Below are 26,501 nucleotides of genomic sequence, written 5' to 3' on the forward strand. Positions count from 1 at the left end.
ACATATTCCTATCCACAAAGATCATCATCAGTTCCTAAGGTTCGCCTTTCTGGACAAACATTACCAGTTTGTGGCTCTCCCATTCGGGCTAGCCACTGCTCCAAGGATTTTCACAAAGGTACTCGGGTCCCTTCTAGCGGTTCTAAGACCAAGGGGCATTGCAGTGGCACCTTACTTGGACGACATTCTGATACAAGCGTCGTCTCTTTCAAAGGCAAAGGCTCACACAGACATCGTTCTGGCCTTTCTCAGATCTCACGGATGGAAAGTGAACATAGAAAAAAGTTCTCTGTCTCCGTCGACAAGAGTTCCTTTCTTGGGGACAATAATAGATTCTTTAGAAATGAAGATTTTCCTGACAGATGTCAGAAAGTCAAAACTTCTAAGCGCTTGTCAAGTTCTTCATTCTGTTCCACGTCCTTCCATAGCTCAGTGCTTGGAAGTAGTAGGGTTGATGGTTGCAGCAATGGACATAGTTCCTTTTGCACAAATTCATCTAAGACCATTACAACTGTGCATGCTGAAACAGTGGAATGGGGACTATACAGACTTGTCTCCAGTGATTCAAGTAGATCAGAAGACCAGAGACTCACTCCGTTGGTGGCTAACCCAGGACCACCTGTCCCAGGGAATGAGTTTCCGCACACCAGAGTGGGTCATCGTCACGACCGACGCCAGTCTAGTGGGCTGGGGTGCGGTCTGGAACTCCCTGAAAGCTCAGGGGCTATGGTCTCGGGAAGAGTCTCTTCTCCCGATAAACATTCTGGAACTGAGAGCGATATTCAATGCTCTTAGGGCTTGGCCTCAACTAGCAAAGGCCAGATTCATAAGATTCCAATCAGACAACATGACGACTGTTGCTTACATCAATCATCAGGGGGGAACAAGGAGTTCCCTGGCGATGGGAGAAGTGACCAAAATCATAAAATGGGCGGAGGATCACTCCTGCCACCTATCTGCGATCCACATCCCAGGAGTGGAAAACTGGGAGGCGGATTATCTGAGTCGTCAGACATTCCATCCGGGGGAGTGGGAACTCCACCCGGAGATCTTTGCCCAGTTGACTCAATTATGGGGCATTCCAGACATGGATCTAATGGCGTCTCGTCAGAACTTCAAGGTTCCTTGCTACGGGTCCAGATCCAGGGATCCCAAGGCGACTCATGCATTAGTAGCGCCTTGGACCTTCAACCTAGCTTATGTGTTTCCACCGTTTCCTCTCATTCCCAGGCTGGTAGCCAGGATCAAGCAGGAGAGGGCCTCTGTGATCTTGATAGCTCCTGCGTGGCCACGCAGGACTTGGAATGCAGACCTGGTGAATATGTCATCGGCTCCACCATGGAAGCTACCTTTGAGACAGGATCTTCTAGTACAAGGTCCATTCGAACATCCAAATCTAGTTTCCCTTCAGCTAACGGCTTGGAAATTGAACGCTTGATTTTATCTAAGCGTGGGTTTTCGGATTCTGTAATAGATACTCTGATACAAGCCAGAAAACCTGTAACTAGGAAGATTTACCATAAAATATGGAAAAGATATATCTGTTGGTGTGAATCCAAGGGATTCTCATGGAGTAAGATCAAAATTCCTAGGATCCTTTCTTTTCTCCAAGAAGGTTTGGATAAGGGATTATCAGCGAGTTCTCTAAAGGGACAGATTTCTGCTTTATCTGTCTTATTACACAAACGACTGGCAGCTGTGCCTGATGTTCAAGCTTTTCTTCAGGCTTTGGTCAGGATCAAGCCTGTTTACAGAGCTTTGACTTCTCCCTGGAGTCTGAATTTAGTTCTTTCAGTTCTTCAAGGGGTTCCGTTTGAACCTCTACATTCCATAGATATCAAGATGTTATCTTGGAAAGTTCTGTTTTTGGTTGCTATTTCTTCTGCTAGAAGAGTTTCTGAGTTATCTGCTCTGCAGTGTAATCCGCCCTATCTGCTGTTCCATTCAGATAAGGTTGTTTTGCGTACTAAACCTGGTTTCCTTCCAAAGCTTGTTTCCAACAAGAATATTAACCAGGAAATAGTTGTGCCTTCTTTGTGTCCGAATCCAGTTTCAAAGAAGGAACGTTTGTTACACAATCTAGATGTAGTTCGTGCTTTAAAGTTCTATTTAGAAGCAACAAAGGATTTCAGACAAACGTCTTCTCTGTTTGTCGTTTATTCTGGCAAGAGGAGAGGTCAAAAAGCTACTGCTACGGGGCGGAGCCAACCGCTGGGGTGCTAGGAAGTGCATAGCAAGAGCTCCTGCATACATTTTCAATTTTAGATCTTCTATATATGCTATAACAGCAATTTTTTTCCAGAAATACCTGTCACCCCGGCAGAACTATATCTATGGAGCACTCCTACAAAGTTTTGAAAAATTAGACAAAACTACGGCCTTAATCTTGTTCTCCTACATCACCACGAGGTAGTCAGTACCTTGGGCCTGCATTTATGCTGCGAAGGCTTCGCTGCTATTGCCTTACTGAAAGTAAGTAACTGGTTCCTAACAATCTCTAGCCAACTCTACACCTTCTCTACGCAATAGAATCCAACTACCCTGACACAACTGGCACTGATCGCTTACTGATGTTGATCGGCTCACCCCACGTTATAAACATGGAGAGCGTGGACAAATGGGAGGAGAGGCTGCAGCACCTTATGCACGATTACCATCAACGCATACTAAACGATCTATATAATATTCTTTTTGCACCGCGACCTATCTCAGGAGCTCATCCTACCACTTATGACCAGCCATTAGAAATTGCTGCCTGCGGCACCACTCCTGATGCAACGGAACTAACAGGCTCACATACTCTATCCTGCTGTGCTCTGACAACCCCGGACGTTGCAATACGCTTCTCACCATTCCGTTATCTGGATGTTGCCCCAGTGAGAGTTCCGGAACCGATGGAGAAAGTTGAGACTCTTGTTGACCTGGCAGATCATGGGGATTCCTCTCCTTATACCCATGCGGCTGAGGATTCTGTTTGCCATCACGGGAACAGAGTGAGCGCTGCATTAGTTAAGTTTTCAGCTATTGATCTGACCTGTGCCGCCGAGGTAGGGGGTGCGCTCCCTGCTCCGGATGATGAAGGTGTTACGCTTGCTTATACCTTGAAGTCGCTTCAGTGTTTGGGGTGCTGGAGGGACTCTCCTCATCACTCTAAAACCGGAGTAGGATAATTTGCCCGCAGCCCCAGTGCCCATGACAGGTGAGGTGTTTGCGGGTACAGGGGCATCTCTATGAACTTGAGCTATACGATACTTCACTTTGTCATGGCTATGGAGTGGGTCCTTGCTCATAATTGGGACTGCTTCTAGAACTCTGTCTAGCCTTTGATACAGAAGGGGCAGTTCGAATTGGCCTACAACAATGACACTTTGAAAGCTGATTCTTTTTTGTACTCATAAATGGCGAAGGGGAAAAGATATTGTGTAAGATGATTTGCATGCAATATAACAGGAGCAGTCCTGATATACTATATATGCCTTATTTTAGCGTACAAGTATTAAGACCATGGTTGTCCTAGCGTTCAAGGTTTAGCTCATCGTCCCATTGTTTAGTTTAATAGTGTAATCTTATAGATCATGCCAGGACTAAGTACTAAAGACATGTTGAGACTTAAGTGACTACCTACATGTTATATGTGCAGGAAAGAGGCAACTGATTTGTGTACACTGTTCTATGTTGGGGTAGACTTCTAATTTCTGTCATACCAGCCTGCGGTTGGGTATAGGGCCCGTATCCAACTAGCAAGGCTGTTAAAATACATCACTGTCACAACAACTGATCTTTGCCCCTACTCCACACTCTCATAGACGCAGTGGCACTGTAGATACACTCTGGTCTATACTATATATACGCAGCTATATTTCCCTAATACCAAGCATTATCTTAATGCCTAGAATGATTTTCACAACCTTTAGCTTCCTCGCTAAGCTTAGCTCCCCATTTTAAGCTCCGCTAGACTGCCCTCAGACTTAAAAATACCCAGCGTTATTTGCTTCAGCTCCACAACAACAGCAACTTTGACCCCTCCCACAGTCTATTATTATATACATTTAGCATCATAGATCAACCATCTATCAATAGCACAGTCTCCCTAGTAAACCCCTTTGACTCTAGATATAAAGGAATTCTTATAACCTATTGCCCTCATAAGACATCACTTCTTCCCCCATGCAACAAAATCAACCCTCCGGGTCAGAAGGGCGACATGTGTGGCTCTTCGTGGTCATACTGTAACCAATCTACTCTCTCAGTATTTACCCCTAGTACCATAGTATGGGCTTTACCTACATTTTATAGGTCAGCAGGTCTGATCAACAATAATACTAATTAGCTAAATCTATAACCCTTAGCTATACCTTGCCTTCTTAGCAGCTCCACTTATTCTCCTCCTCAGCATAACAACATTATCTATTGGATGCCCTACATTTTATACGCTTCCTTTGACTCCTAGTCTCTAACCAGATATTATAATAATGTGAAGTACATTCTATCATTCCCACCTTATTCAAATGCCCAGCTACTCCTATGTTAATCCTCACTATTGACAATTATCCTCTAGCCATGGTTTTTAGTCTTAATTTCCATTCACATTCCAATGACCACCTCCCCCCCCCCATCTCATAATGTACCTCCTAGGTAAGGAGGCCTACCTATGCGGTTTTTCTAACCAGTACCGCAACCTACCCCATCTATTTTCTATGTTTTTATGTGTAGCTTTTCACTCTGTCATAAAATTGACTTTATTTCTACTACCTTGCCAAGCGAAACTGTTAAGCTTCACTTACAAATTGAGTTACAAGTTTTAAGTTTAGCATGTTCAATTTTACCACACTACTTATATATCACAAAAACTTGTTTTGCTGTGTTATAAACAAAAAAATAAATAAATAAGGAAGACATATGAAGACCATTTGCTGTTTACATATTGCGAAATGTATGCCATAACTATTGTTTATACTTGACTTACTTTGAGAATTTTGAATGCATTTCATTGACAAGTCTGTGTATTATAAACATTCCTACAGATCTAGCTTATGTATAATTTTACATCTCTGTATATTCTTATGTTTATATGGCTTCGTTTTAATATGCATGTAACCTTATTACTTTTTCTTTGTCTTCAATAAAAAGATTATTAAAAAAAAAAAAAAAAAAAAAAAAGCTACTGCTACCTCTCTTTCCTTTTGGCTGAAAAGCATCATCCGATTGGCTTACGAGACTGCCGGACGGCAGCCTCCTGAACGCATCACAGCTCACTCTACTAGGGCTGTGGCTTCCACATGGGCCTTCAAGAACGAGGCTTCTGTTGATCAGATATGTAAGGCAGCGACTTGGTCTTCCCTGCACACTTTTGCCAAATTCTACAAATTTGATACTTTTGCTTCTTCGGAGGCTATTTTTGGGAGAAAGGTTTTGCAAGCCGTGGTGCCTTCCGTTTAGGCAACCTGATTGGCTCCCTCCCTTCATCCGTGTCCTAAAGCTTTGGTATTGGTTCCCACAAGTTATGGATGACGCCGTGGACCGGACACACCAATGTTGGAGAAAACAGAATTTATGCTTACCTGATAAATTACTTTCTCCAACGGTGTGTCCGGTCCACGGTCCAAGGGACAGATTTCTGCTTTATCTGTCTTATTACACAAACGACTGGCAGCTGTGCCTGATGTTCAAGCTTTTCTTCAGGCTTTGGTCAGGATCAAGCCTGTTTACAGACCTTTGACTTCTCCCTGGAGTCTGAATTTAGTTCTTTCAGTTCTTCAAGGGGTTCCGTTTGAACCTCTACATTCCATAGATATCAAGATGTTATCTTGGAAAGTTCTGTTTTTGGTTGCTATTTCTTCTGCTAGAAGAGTTTCTGAGTTATCTGCTCTGCAGTGTAATCCGCCCTATCTGGTGTTCCATTCAGATAAGGTTGTTTTGCGTACTAAACCTGGTTTCCTTCCAAAGCTTGTTTCCAACAAGAATATTAACCAGGAAATAGTTGTGCCTTCTTTGTGTCCGAATCCAGTTTCAAAGAAGGAACGTTTGTTACACAATCTAGATGTAGTTCGTGCTTTAAAGTTCTATTTAGAAGCAACAAAGGATTTCAGACAAACGTCTTCTCTGTTTGTCGTTTATTCTGGCAAGAGGAGAGGTCAAAAAGCTACTGCTACCTCTCTTTCCTTTTGGCTGAAAAGCATCATCCGATTGGCTTACGAGACTGCCGGACGGCAGCCTCCTGAACGCATCACAGCTCACTCTACTAGGGCTGTGGCTTCCACATGGGCCTTCAAGAACGAGGCTTCTGTTGATCAGATATGTAAGGCAGCGACTTGGTCTTCCCTGCACACTTTTGCCAAATTCTACAAATTTGATACTTTTGCTTCTTCGGAGGCTATTTTTGGGAGAAAGGTTTTGCAAGCCGTGGTGCCTTCCGTTTAGGCAACCTGATTGGCTCCCTCCCTTCATCCGTGTCCTAAAGCTTTGGTATTGGTTCCCACAAGTTATGGATGACGCCGTGGACCCGACACCACAATGTTGGAGAAAACAGAATTTATGCTTACCTGATAAATTACTTTCTCCAACGGTGTGTCCGGTCCACGGTCCAAGGGACAGATTTCTGCTTTATCTGTCTTATTACACAAACGACTGGCAGCTGTGCCTGATGTTCAAGCTTTTCTTCAGGCTTTGGTCAGGATCAAGCCTGTTTACAGACCTTTGACTTCTCCCTGGAGTCTGAATTTAGTTCTTTCAGTTCTTCAAGGGGTTCCGTTTGAACCTCTACATTCCATAGATATCAAGATGTTATCTTGGAAAGTTCTGTTTTTGGTTGCTATTTCTTCTGCTAGAAGAGTTTCTGAGTTATCTGCTCTGCAGTGTAATCCGCCCTATCTGGTGTTCCATTCAGATAAGGTTGTTTTGCGTACTAAACCTGGTTTCCTTCCAAAGCTTGTTTCCAACAAGAATATTAACCAGGAAATAGTTGTGCCTTCTTTGTGTCCGAATCCAGTTTCAAAGAAGGAACGTTTGTTACACAATCTAGATGTAGTTCGTGCTTTAAAGTTCTATTTAGAAGCAACAAAGGATTTCAGACAAACGTCTTCTCTGTTTGTCGTTTATTCTGGCAAGAGGAGAGGTCAAAAAGCTACTGCTACCTCTCTTTCCTTTTGGCTGAAAAGCATCATCCGATTGGCTTACGAGACTGCCGGACGGCAGCCTCCTGAACGCATCACAGCTCACTCTACTAGGGCTGTGGCTTCCACATGGGCCTTCAAGAACGAGGCTTCTGTTGATCAGATATGTAAGGCAGCGACTTGGTCTTCCCTGCACACTTTTGCCAAATTCTACAAATTTGATACTTTTGCTTCTTCGGAGGCTATTTTTGGGAGAAAGGTTTTGCAAGCCGTGGTGCCTTCCGTTTAGGCAACCTGATTGGCTCCCTCCCTTCATCCGTGTCCTAAAGCTTTGGTATTGGTTCCCACAAGTTATGGATGACGCCGTGGACCGGACACACCAATGTTGGAGAAAACAGAATTTATGCTTACCTGATAAATTACTTTCTCCAACGGTGTGTCCGGTCCACGGCCCGCCCTGGTTTTTTAATCAGGTTTGATTAATTTATTTCTTTAACTACAGTCACCACGGCACCCTATAGTTTCTCATGTTTTTTCTCCTGTCCGTCGGTCGAATGACTGGGGTGGGCGGAGCCTAGGAGGGACTATATCGACAGCTTTTGCTGTACTCTTTGCCATTTCCTTTTGGGGAAGAGATATTCCCACAAGTTATGGATGACGCCGTGGACCGGACACACCGTTGGAGAAAGTAATTTATCAGGTAAGCATAAATTCTGTTTTTGACTTAGCCATATTTCGAACATGCAGTCAAACGTGACACTCAATAAACCACTAACCTGTTCAGGTATTTCATGTGTTCTAGCTGAAGCCCACCTGGTGCTACTAATGAAGGCCTTGATTAGTTGCGTCAGATGTGCTTGAGACAAAACCTGTTTTGCATATTTGTGCTATTGTAAGGGATTCTATTCAGGGAATTGAATAATTTTGAGACTGCAGAATTCATTAAAAGTTGCATTTTCAGTTGAATTTGGGGAAACCACTTAAAGTATTTGTTGTGTTGAGCTATTTTAATTGCTTTTGTTTGATTTGCTCATTGCAAACAGCTGAAAGTCTTTACATTTTGACAATAAACATGATTTGCAATGGGGGTTGAATGATTTCAATCACAACCGTATATATTTATGTGTTAATATTATTATTATTATCATTTGTATAGCGCCGCCAAATTCCGTAGTGCTGGGTACAATGATAGGGGTATACAATGAAAAAGATTTGTGATAAAATACAAAACATAACAAAACTAAACAAATCTAGTACAGGAGGAAGAGGGCCCTGCTCCAGAGAGCTCACAGTCTATAAGTTTAGGGTGCAGAGACATAAAGTTGGGGTAGCTTGTTACATAGGTTGTATTTGCAGCAGTGAGTCAGGCAGTTCATGTATATGTATTAGTTTGGTTTGGATGCGGGATGGAGGAGAGATGGTAAGCCTCTCTGAATAGGTGAGTTTTCAAGGATCGTCTGAAGCTATACAAGGTTGGAGACAGTCTAATGGAGCGGGGTAGAGAGTTCCAGAGGACAGGAGCAGAACGTGCAAAGTCTTGGAGGTGGGAGTGGGACGTAGAGATAACAGGAGTGTAGAGACGTAGGTCAGAGGTTGATCGAAGAGGACGGGATGGGGAATATTTCACGATAAGAGAGGAAATATAGTTGGGAGTTAGACTGTTGAGTGCTTTGTAGGTTGGGGCTAATACTTTAAATTGTATTCTGGAGTGTATGGGGAGCCAGTGTAGAGACTGGCAGAGTGGAGCAGCTGATGTAGATCGTCGACTTAGGTGGATGAGTCTAGCAGAAGCATTCATAATAGATTGGAGGGAGGAGAGGAGGTGTTTTGGAAGGCCATTTAGGAGTAGATTGCAATAATCAATGCGTGACAAAATGAGGGAATGAATAAGTATTTTTGTAGTTTTTTGAGTAAGGAAGGGAGGAATTCTGGAAATGTTGCATAGGTGTGAACGGCAGGATTTGGTAAGCGCTTGTATATGTGGGTTGAATATGAGCTCTGAGTCTAGTGTGACCCCAAGGCAGTGGACCTGGGGTGAGGTGTTGAGAATAGAGTCTCCAACCATCAGAGAAATGTCAGGTGTTGGATATCTCGAAGAGGGGGGATAAGAAGCAGCTCAGTTTTGGACAGATTGAGTTGGAGGTAGTGTGAAGACATCCAAGAGAAAATTGCAGAGAGGCAGTCAGAAATCTGGTTGAGTAAAGAGGGAGAGATATCAGGAGAGGAAAGATAGATTTGGGTATCATCAGCATATAGGTGGTACTGGAATCCAAAGGAGGCTATTAGTTTTCCAAGGCAGGATGTATAAAGAGAGAAAAGCAAGGGGCCCAAGACAGAGCCTTGTGGAACTCCAACTGAGAGAGGCATAGGATCACAAGATATGTTGTTAAAGGAAACTGAAAATGAGCGGTTTGACAGATATGATGCAAACCAGGAGAGGGCTGTGTCTCGGATGCCAAATTAATGTAGTATTTTTAGGAGGAGAGGATGGTCAACTGTGTCAAAACTGCAGACAGGTCAAGAAGAATTAGTAAGGAGTAATGGCCTTTTGCTTTAGCTGATAACAGGTCATTTGTTACTTTAGCAAGAGCGGTTTCTGTTGAGTGTTAGGGCGGAAACCAGATTGTAGTGGATCAAGTAAGGAGTTAGTTGTGAGAAATTAAGTTAGCCGATTATAGACTAGTCGTTCCAATAATTTTGAAGCAAAGGGAAGTAAAGAGACTGGTCGAAAGTTAGAAGGCGTGGAGGGTCAATCGAGGGCTTTTTTAGGATTGGTATGATTGACGCATGCTTGAATGTGTCAGGAAATGTGCCAGCGGTGAGAGATTGGTTAAAGAGTTAGAGTAGGGGTTAGAGAAGCAGAGAGAGAGGGAATAAGTCATGAAGGAATAGCGTCAAGTGGGCAGGTTGTGAGATGAGCCAAGGATAGGAGTGCAGAGACTTCTTCCTCTGTTACAGGAGGTAAGTAGCATATATTTTTGTTAATAGAAGGGGTGGGTAGGATTGCTGGATTTGAGGGGTGTGAGGTGCTGATCTCTTTTTAATGGTGTCAATTTTATTTTTGAAGTGATCAGCAATAATTTGAGCAGTGAGGTTGGTAGTGGGCGGGGGGGGGGGCAGGGAAACGTAGAAGGGAGTTAAAGGTTGAGAACAGTTTTCTGGGGTTGGATGCGTGAGATGACACAAAGGAGGAGAAATAGACTTGTTTGGCCAGGCTGAGCGCAGAGTTGTAGGACTTAAGGGTGAATTTATAATGTTGGAGATCAGCACAGGTGCGTGATTTCCTCCACTGCCGTTCAGCAGCCCTTGAGCATCGCTGAAGATATCTAGTCTGTTTAGTCTGCCACGGTTGCCATTGAGTGATTGATGTACGTCGAAGAGTGGAGGGTGCAGTTTTGTAAAGTGTTGATTTTAGTGCCGAATTATACTGTAGAGTCACGAGGTTTGGACAAGAGAGGGATGAAATGTCAGAGAGCAGAGAACTCAGCCATTTAAATTCCTGTAATACACATATAAACACCTAAAAATGTATGTATATATTCATATACAGTCTTACCGCGCTCCCTCTTCCAAACTGCCTGCTGGTGCAGAGATCCAGATTGACATAAAAGCTTCACATACCTCGCAACACAGCTTTTTGTAACACACTTTTCTTTATTCTTCACAATCCCATCCCAACGTTTTGGTCCAGGCACTGGATCAAGGGTAACATAAATTCAGAGCATGATTCCAAAAACAGAATGTAGTATTCTCACTGCATTCCTGCATTTAAACAAAATGCCAAGCCACTACCTTGCGGCATCCAGAAGTGACGTCAGAGACATACTTGATTGATTTTTTTTCTTTTCAAAACTCATTTCTTTGTCAAAAACTTTTTACACTATACCTAACTAGGTGAAACAAATTGGTTCTAACCCTCAAAGCATACTTAATCACTTATAATCAAACCCCATCCGTTGCCATGGTAACACACCATAACATACCTAAAAAAGGCCCCAACATCACTTCCTGTGAGTGAAAATCACTAACACTCATTCAAAATACTATTTACATTACAGAATAGAGGAGTGTATGTCACACCTAAGGTAGTTAAAACACATTAAACACTTAATACTGCCCCAGTATAATATTCTAACTACTACCATTATATAAATTATAAGTCATGCAGTCAAGGAAAACTACAGGTCACCCCCAGATTCTGGATTTCCTATCTTTCAGATAAAAAGCAGGACAGTGATGCCTTCTTTTTGAAGCCATTAGGATGCAATGTTCCAAGCTTATAGATCCATTGTACCTCCCTCTGCACGAGTAATTTATTCACATCACCTCTAGGTGGTCTTACAATTCTATCAATGGGCATACACCTTAGATCCGCCACTGTATGTCTTAATTGTAAAAAGTGTAGCGCAACAGGATGCTCACTTTCTCCTCCCTTTAGGGTCGTTCTGATAGTGGAGCAGTGATTTGCTATGGTCTCCTTAAAGGGGCGCTCCATTTTCCCTACATAGGTAAGACCACATGGACTCTTGATAATGTAGACCACCATATCTGATGTACATGTAAGTCTATGCTTCAGAGTTACATTTTTTGCCAGTGTGAGGGTGACTAAATGATGGACCAACAATCAAGGAGTTGCAGGTAACACACCCATTCGAGTGGTAGCAGCCAGGTTTCACTGTCTAAATTTTGATAGTGTAACTATCCACAGGGTCTGCCCTATTCAGCAAATCCTTTAAGTTCTTTCCTCTTCTGAATCCTACCAGGGGGTGACATGAACAAGCTCTTCCTAGGGATTTATCAGATGACACAATGTCCCAATATTACATTACTGATTTCTGCAATGTCTGTAAGCTAGAAACTGGGGTAAAGATACAGGAGGGTGGGTCATCAGGAGCCAAATTTGTCTTGCCTTCAATAGCCCTAGTACGTGTCTTTTTAACAATAGAGGGTTTATAATCCCTATCAATAAACCTTTCAAAGACATCCTGTTCTTTTCTCTAATCTGCTAATTTACAGACATTGCAGTTAAGGAAATCAGTAATGCAATATTGGGACATTGTGTCATCTGAGAACGAGGCTCCCATTTGAGCTATGAAAGTGCGCATTATTGAGTGCAAAGCTTCCATGCAATACGAACGCAAGGTTGCGTTTGCATTGTGGGCCACTTCAAATACCAGTGCACAATTGCTTTTTTCTCTTGGTATCATTTGTTGAAAAGCTAGGTAGGTCAGGAACTGCAATACACTACTAGGAGCTAGCTGCTTATTGGTGGCTGCACATGTATGCCTCTTGTGACTGGCTCATCTAATGTGTTCAGCTAGCTCCTAGTAGTGAATTACTGTAGCACTGCAGAATATGTTGGCTCTCTACAAATAACCGATAATGAATAAATAAATTACTGTTCCTTTAACAAAGGATACCAAGAGAATAAAGCAAATGTGGTGCACAGTCTTACATATTAGTATGACTTTAATGGCCCATATTGTAATCTGGGGAACACGCCTCACTTTCTGATCCTTACTGTGATCTAGGGAACAGACCATTAGTATGTTTTTTTTCCCCATAGTGTTATCTGGGGAACAGAGCTCACTTGCTGTCTAGGGAGGCTAGAGGAGTCGTCAGCTGTTACTGTATTACACAGACAGCAAGTAGCTCTGCAGGAGTGGGGGTATGGGGGAACTCAGGTAGTCAGCCATGTGGCATTGGCAGAAGTGACTATTGATTGTTTAACTTATAGCACATTATGAATACTCCTGCACAGAGGAGGTTATGGGGGTGGCTACCAAAGCAGCAACTTATACACAGTGCACAAAATCATGATCCATCAACCCAGCCATAAATATGATTATGAGTGGACTCAGAGTGCAGCTTTTATAAGTGGCTGCTGCTTTGATAATATCCCCCATAATCTCCTCTAAGGCTGAACAGGCTGCTGTTTGATCCTACATGCCCAGCCCTGATATGCTACTGCTGAGATGAGGACTAACATCAAGAGAAGGCAGCCAGGCCGCCTGATACTGCAAAACAGCCTGTTAGAAGTTTTGTATTTAATATAGGAGGTGCTGGACCACAGGGGGGCTTGAATGTGTTTGAAACACCTTAGCTACTTCTCCAATTTGTCCACGTGCAAGTGTGCAGTTTTCTCCTTAACACTATGGAAGAATTCACAATAGTGTAGTATGCCAATATGGTGTATGGCCAAAAAGGAAAGTATTCACAAGATGGATACGCAGCAATTAGCCAGTTTATAGAAGACACAGGATTACAGCTCCTTCATGTTAAGGTATAGCAGTAATAAACTTTACTTTTCTCAACGCTCATAACAATTATACATATAGCTCTTTATTGTGAGTACCTTTTTGGTCATTCTCCATGTTGGCATACTACACTAATGTGAATTTTTCCATAGCGTTGAGGAGAAAACTGCACACTTTGTGGACAAATTGGAGAAGTAATTGAGGTATTTCCAACACATTCAAGACAAATTGGAGAAGTAATTGAGGTATTTCCAACACATTCAAGCCCTCCTGTAGCTCCTACATCTGTTGGATGGTGTTTGGGAGAGACTGTGGGATAGCGGTCCATACATAAGGGGAGTAAATATTAACTTTATTTCATCATATTATTATAACTCTAATTGTATATTTAGAGTTAAATGTGTATGCAAAAAGCAAATAAACAATTCTTTGTTTGGCAACATGTGAAATAAATAGTCAGGGACTTCCGGTGGGTGGCGACCCAAGATGGCCCAAGACTATGAAGCTCTGCATATCGTCTTAAACTTATCGTTTGAAAGTGGCCATACCTTAAGCCATCCTAATCTCCCTTAGCAGTTTGGCTGTTTGGGAACCTTAAGGGATCAGGATTACTATCACCTGGCCCCCGAGAAGTCAGACAAAGTAGAAGATTTCAGGAAAGTTTGTAAACTGGAGTAGTCTACAACGTGCTATCCTGTGTAGAAGCGGCCTGGGCAGACAACATGTTTAGCTCACCCTCAGAAAACCGCCAATACACGGAAATAGCACTCTCCTTAAAAAACCTGTTACTGCCGGCATTTATTAAGCTAGAAGAAGCCACGCAGCATTTGTTAACTGAGATTCAGACCCCAGGACCTGAATGTACTTCAACAAAATGGCGCCGACCAGAGGCTGTCTTATTCGACACCAATTGCGGCACTCCACAGGAAAGACCTCCTCAGGGAAGCAGAGGAAAAGCAGAGGAACAAGAATCTTGTTTTGAGGAAGATAACAAATCTTGGACAAGTCTGACTAAACAGATGACGTACCTCCGTGAACCGGAAGCCTCTCAATGTCATATTTTAGAGCAGGCTGAAGAAGCATTTACCTCCGATGTCACCATGATAGCAAATATCGATAAAGCGACATTATGCACAGCTGAACTTAAAAACCTGCCTGCAGGTCCTCCTACACAATCTGTCACAGACCTACCCGTTATCTCTGCATTGGAACATGAGCATAGGAAAGCCTCCCTCGTCATTAAAATTAAAAGCCTATCTGCAGGTCCTCTCATAAAATCTGCAACGACCACACTCGTTCTTATGGCAACAGATCATGAGGCTGGGACGCAACAGGACATTACTATGTGGAGACCCTCTTGCCGCCGTTCTACTGGGACATATTATACTCTCCTGAGGTGTTACTATTATCTGTTCTTAACCCGAGCTGGAATTGGCTGACTTGTCTCTCCGGATTCCTTCTCCCCCCATTATAATATGACCTCCTTTTGTTTACCGGATGCCCCTTGAAACTTGGCTTGCATTCTCTGCAAGTCTATGTATATCACATATTTAAGCTCTGAAGTTTTAAACTCCTTCTTGACTGGCTTATTTAGACCTTGCACGCTGTGGTCTCATACTTAAGTAACTGGAAGCCAGCCTGCAAGCCTGCTGCAGTACACTGTTAAAGTTTCACAGAGGTTCTCAACTTTGGCCATGTTGGCCACTTGTGTTGTTTTATTATGTTTTATTTTTTTTATTTTTTTTTTATAGTATTTCTAAAAAGAAAGCATGCTTTGTACCACACCTTGATTCCAATAGCTCTCTCAATAAGCTTATGATTTACAGGAGCCTCTAACCCCCCCAACTCAATTTTTAACAGCCAGCGCATAAGCAGATAGCGAATGTTTATTCTCCTATATCCCTAAGTCCTTGGAATATCCTACTTATCAAGGGAATGTAATAATGGAAGTGGAAATATGTTGCACTGCACGACACTCAGACGAGATTTTAATGCTTGTTTAGTTCTGTTTAATAATGAGCAACAATATTTGTTATCTAATATGTTACCTCTGAAAGGTCACTTCTCTTATCGTAATTATATTAATTATGTATCCTGGCTTCATATATTATTACTATAGAGAGGGTAGGTTGTCCCCATCCCCCCTGGGGGATATCAATTTATTAGGCTGGATCATTTGTTAACTCGCAAGAACATTTCATTATTTGAATATTGGTCTCTTCTTTTTATGTGCAGAAGCTGCAGAGGGTCTTTGTTAAAGATCGTTAATCTATGAGGACCTCTAGTGGTTACTGTGGTATTACATCCTAATATAAAGTGAAAGTTCAGTTCTTGAGCAAGGTGAAACGATCTAGCTGCAGCTTATTCCAAGAATGTGCTCTTCCTAATATATGCATGAAAATAAATGGGCTTCACCACTTTCTAATGCTATGTTAGGGATATCCCTGTAGATAATGTCAATTGTACATTGGAAACTTATGGTTTTGCATGTATCTGTATCCTTACCCTGCTGTTAATGTATGCGTTTTCTCTTTCCTCTAGAGAAACAAATACAATCACTTAATTGCCACACACAAACATTGCAATTACCTTTTTCTGGTTTATAAATGGTTTAGCTTAATTTTCTATTGTTAAGTATTTGTACTTTCTCTCTACCATTCCCTTCCCTAGGTGGATATGCTTCATATGTAGTTTTATTTTGGGTCCCTTGTTGTTGCGCTTTACACCCGTCTGAACACTACCCCGGGAGCACTAAGATACTAAGGTTTGTCACATATGTTGCTCTCCTAGGCACATCAACTCATTCTTTACAAGGCTCCCTATACCTATAAGAAAGTATAATAACTAACCATAGTACACGGAGGTTGCAAGCGTCTAGGGGCAGCTGCTTATGCTGCATTTCTCTGCCTCTGTGTTGTTTATTTCAGTTGTCAGGTAATGAGATGCTGCCTATAAGTAGCACTAGATTCTGGCACCTAAAAATATGGTCATTGTTACTTTTATTAGTTGTAGCCTTGAGAACTAAAAAGTCTATGCAACCTGAGGTCTCAACACACATACAAGCTCCTGCTTCGAATTATAATCAGACATATTTAATCATTTTAAGTAGCTTGTGCATATGCATATTCCACTTATATTTATCAAGAATCTATTAAGTAACCACATACATGCAATACTAAAGCAGCCACACTTTCCATACTGGGTCATTTACACAGTCAGTCTCCAGATTGGGGCGCGATCCGATATAGATCGTAGTTTGCGGCGCAAGCGAGGGAACCCGCGTTGCCCGCAGTTTCAGCTCGCAACTCGAGCTATCCCATATACTGCGTCGTCAGATGCTAACGTGCCGTAAGTCTGATAAACCAGCGGGGGTCGATCCGATAAAAAACGGCGCCCGCAAAAGCTGGCGACGCCAATATTTGCGCGGGTTTGGTATCCTATATACGGCGTAACCTAGAAGTTACGCGCGTATATTTCTGTCGTCGCCCGTAGTTTTTTGGGCCATAGGCAGGTATACCAAACCCGCGCAGTTTGGTATCCAATATACAGCGTAAGGACTTACGTGGCGAAAATGGAGAAATCTTACTCCATTTTCACCTCGCCACAAAAAGCAGCCGTAAGAAGCCTTACGCTGACTATTGGAGCCCCGTAACTCCCTAAACTGGCTGCTAAAATAAACCTAACACCTAACGCATGCGCAATGTCTATCTCCCTGTCAACCGTGATCTGCTAAAATAAACCTAACACCTAACGCATGCGCAATGTCTATCTCCCTGTCAACGGCGATCCCCCGCCGCAATCCATAATAAAGTATTTAACCCCTAAACCGTCGCCATCTACATAAACTAACCCCCTACTGTGAGCCCCTAAAACCGCCACCATCTAACTGATCTATCCCCTAATGTGAACCCCTTACACCGCCGCCATCTATATTAAAATTATTAACCCCTAATTTAATCTACCTACCCCGCCGCCAGCTATATTATCTATATTAACCCTAAGTATATTATAGTTAATATAGTTATTACATTATATATATTAACTATATTAAGCCTAATTATATTACGGTTAATATAGTTAATATAGTTACTATAGTATTTATATTAACTATATTAACTCTATCTAACCCTAACACCCCTAACTAAATTCTTATTAAATAAATCTAATTCATATTATAAACTAAAATATTCCTATTTAAATCTAAATACTTACCTATAAAATAAACCCTAAGATAGCTACAATATAATTAATAATTACATTATAGCTATGTTAGGGTTTATATTTATTTTACAGGTAAATTGTTAATTATTTTAACTAGGTATAATAGCTATTAAATAGTTATGAACTATTTAATAGCTACCTAGTTAAAATAATTACCCAATTACCTGTAAAATAAATCCTAACCTAAGTTACAAATACACCTACACTATCAATAAATTAAAGAAACTACAAATATCTATCTAAAAATACAATTAAATAAACTAAATTACAAAAAAATAAAAAAAAGATTACAAGATTTTTAAGCTAATTACACCTATTCTAAGCCCCCTAATAAAATAATAAAGCCCCCCCAAAATAAAAAAATTCCCTACCCTATTCTAAATTAAAAAAAGTTCAAAGCTCTTTTACCTTACCAGCCCTTAAAAGGGCCTTTTGTGGGGGCATGCCCCAAAGAAAACTGCACTTTTGCCTACAAAAAAAAAAACACAATACCACCCCCAACATTACAACCCACCACCCACATACCCCTAATCTAACCCAAACCCCCCTTAAATAAACCTAACACTACCCCCCTGAAGATCGCCCTACCTTGTCTTCACCACACCGGGCCGAACTCCTCATCCGATCCGGGCGATGTGTTCCAGCAAGCGGCAGTGAAGTCTTCTTCCATCCGGGCGATGTGTTCCAGCAAGCGGCAGAGAGTCTTCTTCCATCAGCGATGTCTTCAAGCAAATCGGCATCTTCAATCTTCTTCCTTCGCTCCTCCGCCGCGGAGCATCCTTCCGGCACGACGACTTCCCGATGAATGAGGTTCCTTTAAATGACGTCATCCAAGATGGCGTCCGTCGAAATCCGCCAATCGGATTGAACTTGAATCTGATTGGCTGATTCAATCAGCCAATCAGATTTTTCTACCTTAATTCCGATTGGTTCAGCCAATCGGATTGAACTTGAATCTGATTGGCTGATTCAATCAGCCAATCAGATTTTTCTACCTTAATTCCGATTGGCTGATAGAATCCTATCAGCCAATCGGAATTCGGCGGACGCCATCTTGGATGACGTCATTTAAAGGAACCTCATTAGTCGGGAAGTCGTCGTGCTGGAAGGATGCTCCGCGGCGGAGGAGCAAAGAAAGAAGATTGAAGATGCCAATTTGCTTGAAGACATCGCCGATGGAAGAAGACTCTCTGCCGCTTGCTTCAAGACATAGCCCGGATGGAAGAAGACTTCACTGCCGCTTGCTGGAACACATCACCTGGATCGGATGAGGAGTTCGGCCCGGCTGGGTGAATACAAGGTAGGGAGATCTTCAGGGGGGTAGTGTTAGGTTTATTTAAGGGGGGTTTGGGTTAGATTAGGGGTATGTGAGTGGTGGGTTGTAATGTTGGGGGGTGGTATTGTGTTTTTTTTTGCAGGCAAAAGAGCAGTTTTCTTTAGCGCATGCCCCCACAAAAGGCTCTTTTAAGGGCTGGTAAGGTAAAAGAGCTTTGAACTTTTTTTAATTTAGAATAGGGTAGGGAATTTTTTTATTTTGGGGGGCTTTATTATTTTATTAGGGGGCTTAGAATAGGTGTAATTAGCTTAAAAATCTTGTAATCTTTTTTTTATTTTTTGTAATTTAGTGTTTGTTTTTTTTGTAATTTAGTTTAGTTTATTTAATTGTATTTTTAGATAGATATTTGTAGTTTATTTAATTTATTGATAGTGTGGGTGTATTTGTAACTTAGGTTAGGATTTATTTTACAGGTAATTGGGTAATTATTTTAACTAGGTAGCTATTAAATAGTTCATAACTATTTAATAGCTATTATACCTAGTTAAAATAATTAACAATTTACCTGTAAAATAAATATAAACCCTAACATAGCTATAACGTAATTATTAATTATATTGTAGCTATCTTAGGGTTTATTTTATAGGTAAGTATTTAGATTTAAATAGGAATATTTTAGTTTATAATATGAATTAGATTTATTTAATAAGAATTTAGTTAGGGGTGTTAGGGTTAGATAGAGTTAATATAGTTAATATAAATACTATAGTAACTATATTAACTATATTAACCCTAATATAATTAGGGTTAATATAGTTAATATATATAATGTAATAACTATATTAACTATAATATACTTAGGGTTAATATAGATAATATAGCTGGCGGCGGGGTAGGTAGATTAAATTAGGGGTTAGTAATTTTAATATAGATGGCGGCGGTGTAAGGTGTTCACATTAGGGGATAGATCAGTTAGATGGTGGCGGTTTTAGGGGTTCACATTAGGGGATAGATTAGGTAGATGGCGGCGGTTTAGGGGTTAAATACTTTATTAGGGATTGCGGCGGGGGATCGCGGTTGACAGGGAGATAGACATTGCGCATGCGTTAGGTGTTAGGTTTATTTTAGAAGATCGCGGTTGACAGGGAGATAGACATTGCGCATGCGTTAGGTGTTAGGTTTATTTTAGCAGCCAGTTTAGGGAGTTACGGGGCTCCAATAGTCAGCGTAAGGCTTCTTACGGCTGCTTTTTGTGGCAAGGTGAAAATGAAGTAAGATTTCTCCATTTTCGCCACGTAAGTCCTTACGCTGTATATTGGATACCAAATTGCGCGGGTTTGGTATACCTGCCTATGGCCCAAAAAACTACGGGCGACGGCAGAAATATACGCGCGTAACTTCTAGGTTACGCAGTATATAGGATACCAAACCCGCGCAAATATTGGCGTCGCCGACTTTTGCGGGCGACGATTTTTATCGGATCGACCCCTTGATGTTTACTAGAAGATATTTGCCTGACAGTATAATTTATTTGTTAATTAAGGTTGAGTAGTCAGTGTACTGATATTTCCCATGCATATCTAACTGGGGATTCTCTCCCATTAAAGCAGCTGTCCGCATACTTCCTGAATTTAATTGGGTTCTGTCCGGTTTTTGTTTAGTTTATTTGTGTAGATTAGATGTTTTATTTTGTTGTTTTGTTATGTGTTGTGTTATTAGTTTTGGTTTGTGTTAATATTATAAAACTAAGAGGTACAGGTGCAATGTGAGATAATGATCAGCTAATTTTGCTATAACTTTTATGGTAGGGATTATTCTATGTTATATCGTGGCTTTAATCCTAAACTTGTAGAATACATGTGTACTATGCTCTATGAAAGGAAACCACAGTCTCTTATTGCATTTGATGATAGCAACGGTACCACTATTGATTTTGTATCTATACTTAATATGTCATGCTCATCCCATAATATTGATGGTAATGTTGCTGTAACTCTATATGTCAGTGTATGCACTTGATTGATTGTACCTGTGCTTCTTCAATAAAAAGAATTAAAAAAAAAATAAAAAATAGTCAGGAATGTTCTCCCAGTGCAATTAACCCCAAAAGGATTTACTCACAGTTTGTTGTTCACTGCTTTTCACTAAACTTTTCACGCCCCTTTTTCTAAATCCTTGGAGCACCGCAATTTTCTCAAGCCTAGCTGTGTCCCCCAGGAGCCATCAATCACACCGGCTCACTCCTTGTGCTGCTGCACTCCTCTCCTGTGATCAGCTGCAGTCTGCAGCTGACTGGGGCCAGGGGGCCAGTATTTTATCGGACGACAGGATTGCAGTGCCTCTCTGCTAACAACCATCCAGATGGGCCTGATCCATTGCACTGCCATGTGTATGCGAGGCAGCGGCGCACTACTGAAAGAAGTAACCTATGAAGTGTAGAGTGGGATAGAGGTGCCACGTGCCGGTGCTACCAGTGTCACAAATAGAGTAAGTGCAGTAAGGTGCGTTGCTTAATGGAGATAGGCCAGTTAGGAGGAGGGGGCTTGGACAGGACTGATACTGTGAGGAATAACAAGGTCAGGTCAGGAAGATGAAAAGAATGCTGGTTATGATATAAAGCAGCAGCTGCTGAATGACTAAGTATGCTTACTGAGCATTGTGCAGGGCCCCTGGTTTAGCGAGGTCTTAGGCGACCGCCTATTTGGCCTAAAGCTAGGGCCGCCTTTGTCTAAGAAAAAATACAAATTAAGTTTATCTTGTCACTGCCAGAACTTACCAGTTTGTTTTTTCTCCTTTTGGATATCTGAAATCATAAGACCAAAAAAAAAAAGAAAACTCAACACATATTGCAAAGTTTTTTTTGTTTGTTACTGCACATAACTAAATATTTTACAAACTTAAATCTGTCCCTTTAAGAAGGACCAAGCTGACATTTTATATATTTTGTAAAAAGGTAAAGACACACAGTTTTTCCATATAACAGATTGTGTTGACGTTTTTGCATCTTTACACACAGTAGTACATTTTAAATTGTCACAGATTTTATTCCCCCCAGCACATTTTTGTATGTTGCTAAATAACTTCTAATAAAACTGTCTTACTATGCAACAGTACCCTGCAGCAGAAGACTCGTTTAAAATGTGCCCTTTACATCTATTTAAGCTATGGATTAACACATTTCACCCTAAACCCAGAGAAATATTATTACATAGTAATAATAATAATGCTTGAACAAAATAAAACAGTATTTTGTTTTCCTAAAAAGCTTACTGCTGCAGTATCATATCAAACAACTTGTTTTTGTTAAACTTGAGTGTGTACTTAAAGGGACACTGAACCCAATTTTTTTCTTTCATGATTCAGATAGAGCATGCGATTTTAAGCAACTTTCTAATTTACTCCTATTATCAATTTTTCTTTGTTCTCTTGCTATCTTTATTTGAAAAAGAAGGCATTTAAGCTATTTGTTTAGTTCAGAACCATGGAAAGCACTTGTTCATTGGTGGGTGAATTTATCCACCAATCAGCAAGAACAACCCAGGTTGTTCACCAAAAATGGGCCGGCATCTAAACTTACATTTTTGCATTTCAAATAAAGATACCAAGAGAATGAAGAACATTTGATAATAGGAATAAATTAGAAAGTTGCTTAAAATTGCATGCCCTATCTGAATCTCAAAAGAAAAAAATTTGGGATCAGTGTCCCTTTAAAGGGAAATTTTTTATTTCATGATTCAGATAGAGAATACAGTTTTAAACAACTTTCCAATTTACTTCTATTTCTAATTTGCTTAATTTTGTCGATATCCTTTGTTGAAAAACATATCTAAATAAGCTTATTGGTGGCTGCACATAGATGCCTTGTGTGATTGGCTCACCCATGTGCATTGCTATTTCTTCAACAAAGGATATCTGAAGGATGCAGCAAATTAGATAATATAAGTAAATTGTAATGTAGTTTAAAATTGTATTCTCTATCTGAATCATGAAAGAAAAATTGTCCCTTTATGGGGAAATCCAATTTAAGTGGTCCAATAATTGTCAAGTTTGTTTCCTTGACTATTTTTAATTTCCCTACAAATTCTGGTTATACAAATGTTTACGGAAACCACAATATCTCAGCTAAGGATGGTCCTAGCTCCTTGGAACAAAAACTGATCTCTAAATCCCATTACAAGTTACATGTTCATATATATAAAAATGTGCACATTCCAAGTCTTAATAATATGATAAAAAAAATCTCTGAAAGTTCCACATTTAGAGTCAATTTATAATAGGAAGGGTTCAAGTATTTTTTTTAAGGGGTACCTAGGTAAGTGTAGTGTGTATAAAGCTGATGTTTATAAGAGGCTCTCAGACTCCTGTTGCAGTTTTAACAAATTTATGAAAAGAACATCTTATAACAGAATGCATAAACTTCCGCTCTTGTTACAGTTAATGTCTCTGTGACTGCCTTACTCATCAACTAACTATTTCCTGCTGAACTGCAGTGCAACATATATTAAACTTCCTCCTAGAACCAAACACTATCTATTAAAAGCTATCTCTTTTAATTATTGTAGGAATATGGATCCTGAGATGCAGTCTTTCATTGTGCTAAATATTACTCCACATAGTCATTTAGATATTCTGGTTTTCGGATACATCTCCCACTTCTAGTCTGGGTGTTTCTGGATCCCTGTGGTTGTTCTGACAGGACTCTGTTATCATCCTGCAGTCTGTCCGTGTCTGATATTTCACTGTTTATTTCTTCTTGTCCTTCTTCTTCTGAGTTATTTGTCATTAGAGGCTGGTTTGTATTCTAAATGTGAGATTCCTCTTGGATGCTAGTTTGGGTCCTTGCTGGAGGCCTGTAGTGTCCAGTGCCTCTCAGATGCCTCCTATTTCTCCTCAGGACCTGTCCTGACTCTGTCACCACTTCATATGACCTAATTCCTGCAGGAGCTCTTAGGCAAGCCTTCCGCCACTCTTTTCCCTGGTTTGTTTGCGGTTGTACCCACACCTGTTCACCAACATTTAGAGGCCGCAGGTCTTTGGCTCCCTTGTTATATTGAGCAGCTTGCAATGAGCGCTGCTTCCTGCACAGGATTTTGTGCCTGTCATTCATCACTTGATCCTGTATTAACAGACTCCCTCTTATTGGAAGTAACGATGTGGTCCTTCGACCCATCAGTCTTTGAGCAGGACTGCACTCCATGCCTTGTGTTGGTGTGTTGCGATGATCCAAAAATGCTAGATAAGGATCATTTTGAGAAATCACAGCTTTTTGCAGTAGTCTTTTGGCTGTCTTTACTGCCGACTCTACTTTCCCATTGCTTTGAGGGTGTCCTGGTGACGAGGTAATGTGGTCAAAGTCCCAACCCATACTGAAGTCTTTAAACTCCATTGAAATAAACTGTGGTCCATAGTCAGAACATACAGTGTTACGCTTTTAAGGAAAGAGCGGGAGAATCTGTCATCAGATTAATAATCAAACTTCTGTGGAAAGTGCTCGTTGTTGGAGTTATTTGTGATGGCGCAGTTTGATGCTATTTTCGATCAACTTAAGTTGGAAGCTGCTAAAATGGGCCCTACCTGGCTAGAGGATGTTACGTCCTTTGATCGCATCTGATATCGAATTGACGGATGATAATGAGGATGCTGCTTCGAGACCGGTGAGGCGTTCTAGGCCTCCGGTTCGTTTGGATCCGGATTCACAGGGCAGTAATGGCGGACGTAGAAGACCCAGCCCCAGTCCGGGGTTAAAGGCGGCCGTTAGGAAGAAGACAGGTTCTGGTTCCGTGAGTCGGCAGGCCGGAGCTGAGATTGTGGATCCTGCTATGCTGCCTGCATTTGTTCTCTACCGGAGCAAGTTAATGTGCCTGTAAAGAAGGGTGATTCTTTGCCTAAGGGTAAGACGGCCAATTTAGGCCAGAAAGAGGTGGTTAAGGGGAAGAGGCAAGTTAGTAAAGGTGACGGTCCGCTGAGGCCTAGTTTATCGAGCGTTAGTAAGGAGCAAGTGAGCAGTGGTAGGTCAGTAAGTGTTTTAGAGAGAAAGAGGGGTGAGGTTGATAGGGAATTGAAGGTGTCAGGCCCGACCGTTTTGTCACAGGCGGTTGAGGTTTCGAAAACGGCTCAGGTTTTAAGGCCTAGTAGCACTTTTGAGGAACAGGCTTATCAAGTGTTAGATGAGAGAGTGGAAGGGGTTGAAGTCGGTGAGAGTCAGCATGATACAGAGGTTGATAACGGCGTTGGGGAATTAGCCTTATATTTAGATTCTTCTGAGGAGGATTTTATTCCTCCTTCTCCCAGTGTGGTTAACCCCCTTCGCCAGTTTAGACCGGCAGTCAGGGCATCGAGTGATTTAGTTTTAAGGGAGGAGTTAAGAAATTTGAGGGGTAGGAATGTTGATGCGGTTGAAAATTTACCTGTTGCTAATAATGTTTTTCTTTTAGAATGGAATGAGATTGGGTCACTGCCTGTGAATTCTCCGGGTTTCTTGGTGGTGGGAAATGACGGCCTGAGTGGGGAAGCTTATGGCCTTCAGGAATCCTGGACGGATAATATCAGGCTTGATATGGAGGACGGCGTTCCGGGGGCGGGGCGTTCTAATGCAAGGGGAGAAGAAGCAGAGGTGAGTACGGCCAACAATTTAAATTTTGTTCATCAGGGGATGGTGGGACGGAGTCATAACAATACATTTAATAGCTCGGTTAATTCTGTTCAACGTCCAAACAGGTCTGGGAATGGGAGAATACAAGGTAGAGGTAGACAACACAAGAAGTATGGGGCCTTAAGGAGGGAAGGGTTTGAGGTTACATCTGCTAAGAGGGGTAGGGGTGTTTTAGTGGATAGTAGGTTGGGTATGTCTATGGCTAGTAGGGGCATTGGAGTTTGGGCACCTTCAGGGGGTTTGTCACATGTTTCTGTTTTGCAGGCTGAAAGAAGTCAACAATTGATGGCTAATACGGAACCTAGGACTCCTGGGTTCCAGAATAAGGAGAAGGTCACGGCTGCATCTCAAGGGGATCAGTCTGCGGCGGCTCAGGATCTTAGGACAGGTAATGAGGGATCTGGGGCTGTGGATGTGGGGGTTGAAAAAGTTGGTGTGAATGTTGATCCTTTATCAATAACTGTTGTAGCGAGTTTAAGGGACTTGTTAGCCAAGTTAGAAGGTGCTAAAATTTTGGGGGGAGTCGCCAATTCGTGGGTTCCTCCTGCATCTGCACCTCAAAATGGGTCATTAGGGAGTTCGGGTGAGGGAACAAAAGATGTAGGGTCTGCAACCCAATCTCAAGCGGTTGGTTTGTCCCAGTCAAAAGTGGCCAATGTTGATAATAAAGGGTCTGGGGGTTCTGAGCTTAAAATTGCTGACACGGCTTTGGCCAGGTCTTGTTTGTGTTCTATTGGGCCTTTGGGTATGCACTTGACGGTTGAGTTAAGGGAGAAGATATGTAAGAGAGAGTTTATTGAATTATTTTCTCTCCTCCCTCTTGACCAGTTTTTTGAGATACCTGAAGACTCAAAGAAGGATGCGTCTAAGAAGGAAGAGGAGGAGAGGAAAAAACGATACAGAAAGTTACCTAAAACATTTACTAACTGGTTTCAAGCTTTTGTTATTTATGCCAGTGTATTTGCTGGTAAGTTCCCTGACCA

General features: G+C 41.5%; 1 protein-coding gene across 1 annotated transcript in view; it reads right to left on the bottom strand.

Annotated features, from left to right (window-relative positions):
• Positions 1-26,501, bottom strand: part of CD302 (CD302 molecule) — a 97,708-nt gene that overhangs the window by 32,289 nt on the left and 38,918 nt on the right. The window contains exon 5 of the mRNA XM_053698350.1: positions 21,643-21,669. Coding sequence (XP_053554325.1) covers positions 21,643-21,669 — 27 coding nt within the window. The remainder of the gene's footprint in view (positions 1-21,642; positions 21,670-26,501) is intronic.

This window comes from Bombina bombina, chromosome 1 (assembly GCF_027579735.1).
Source record: "Bombina bombina isolate aBomBom1 chromosome 1, aBomBom1.pri, whole genome shotgun sequence".
Lineage (NCBI taxonomy): Eukaryota > Metazoa > Chordata > Amphibia > Anura > Bombinatoridae > Bombina > Bombina bombina.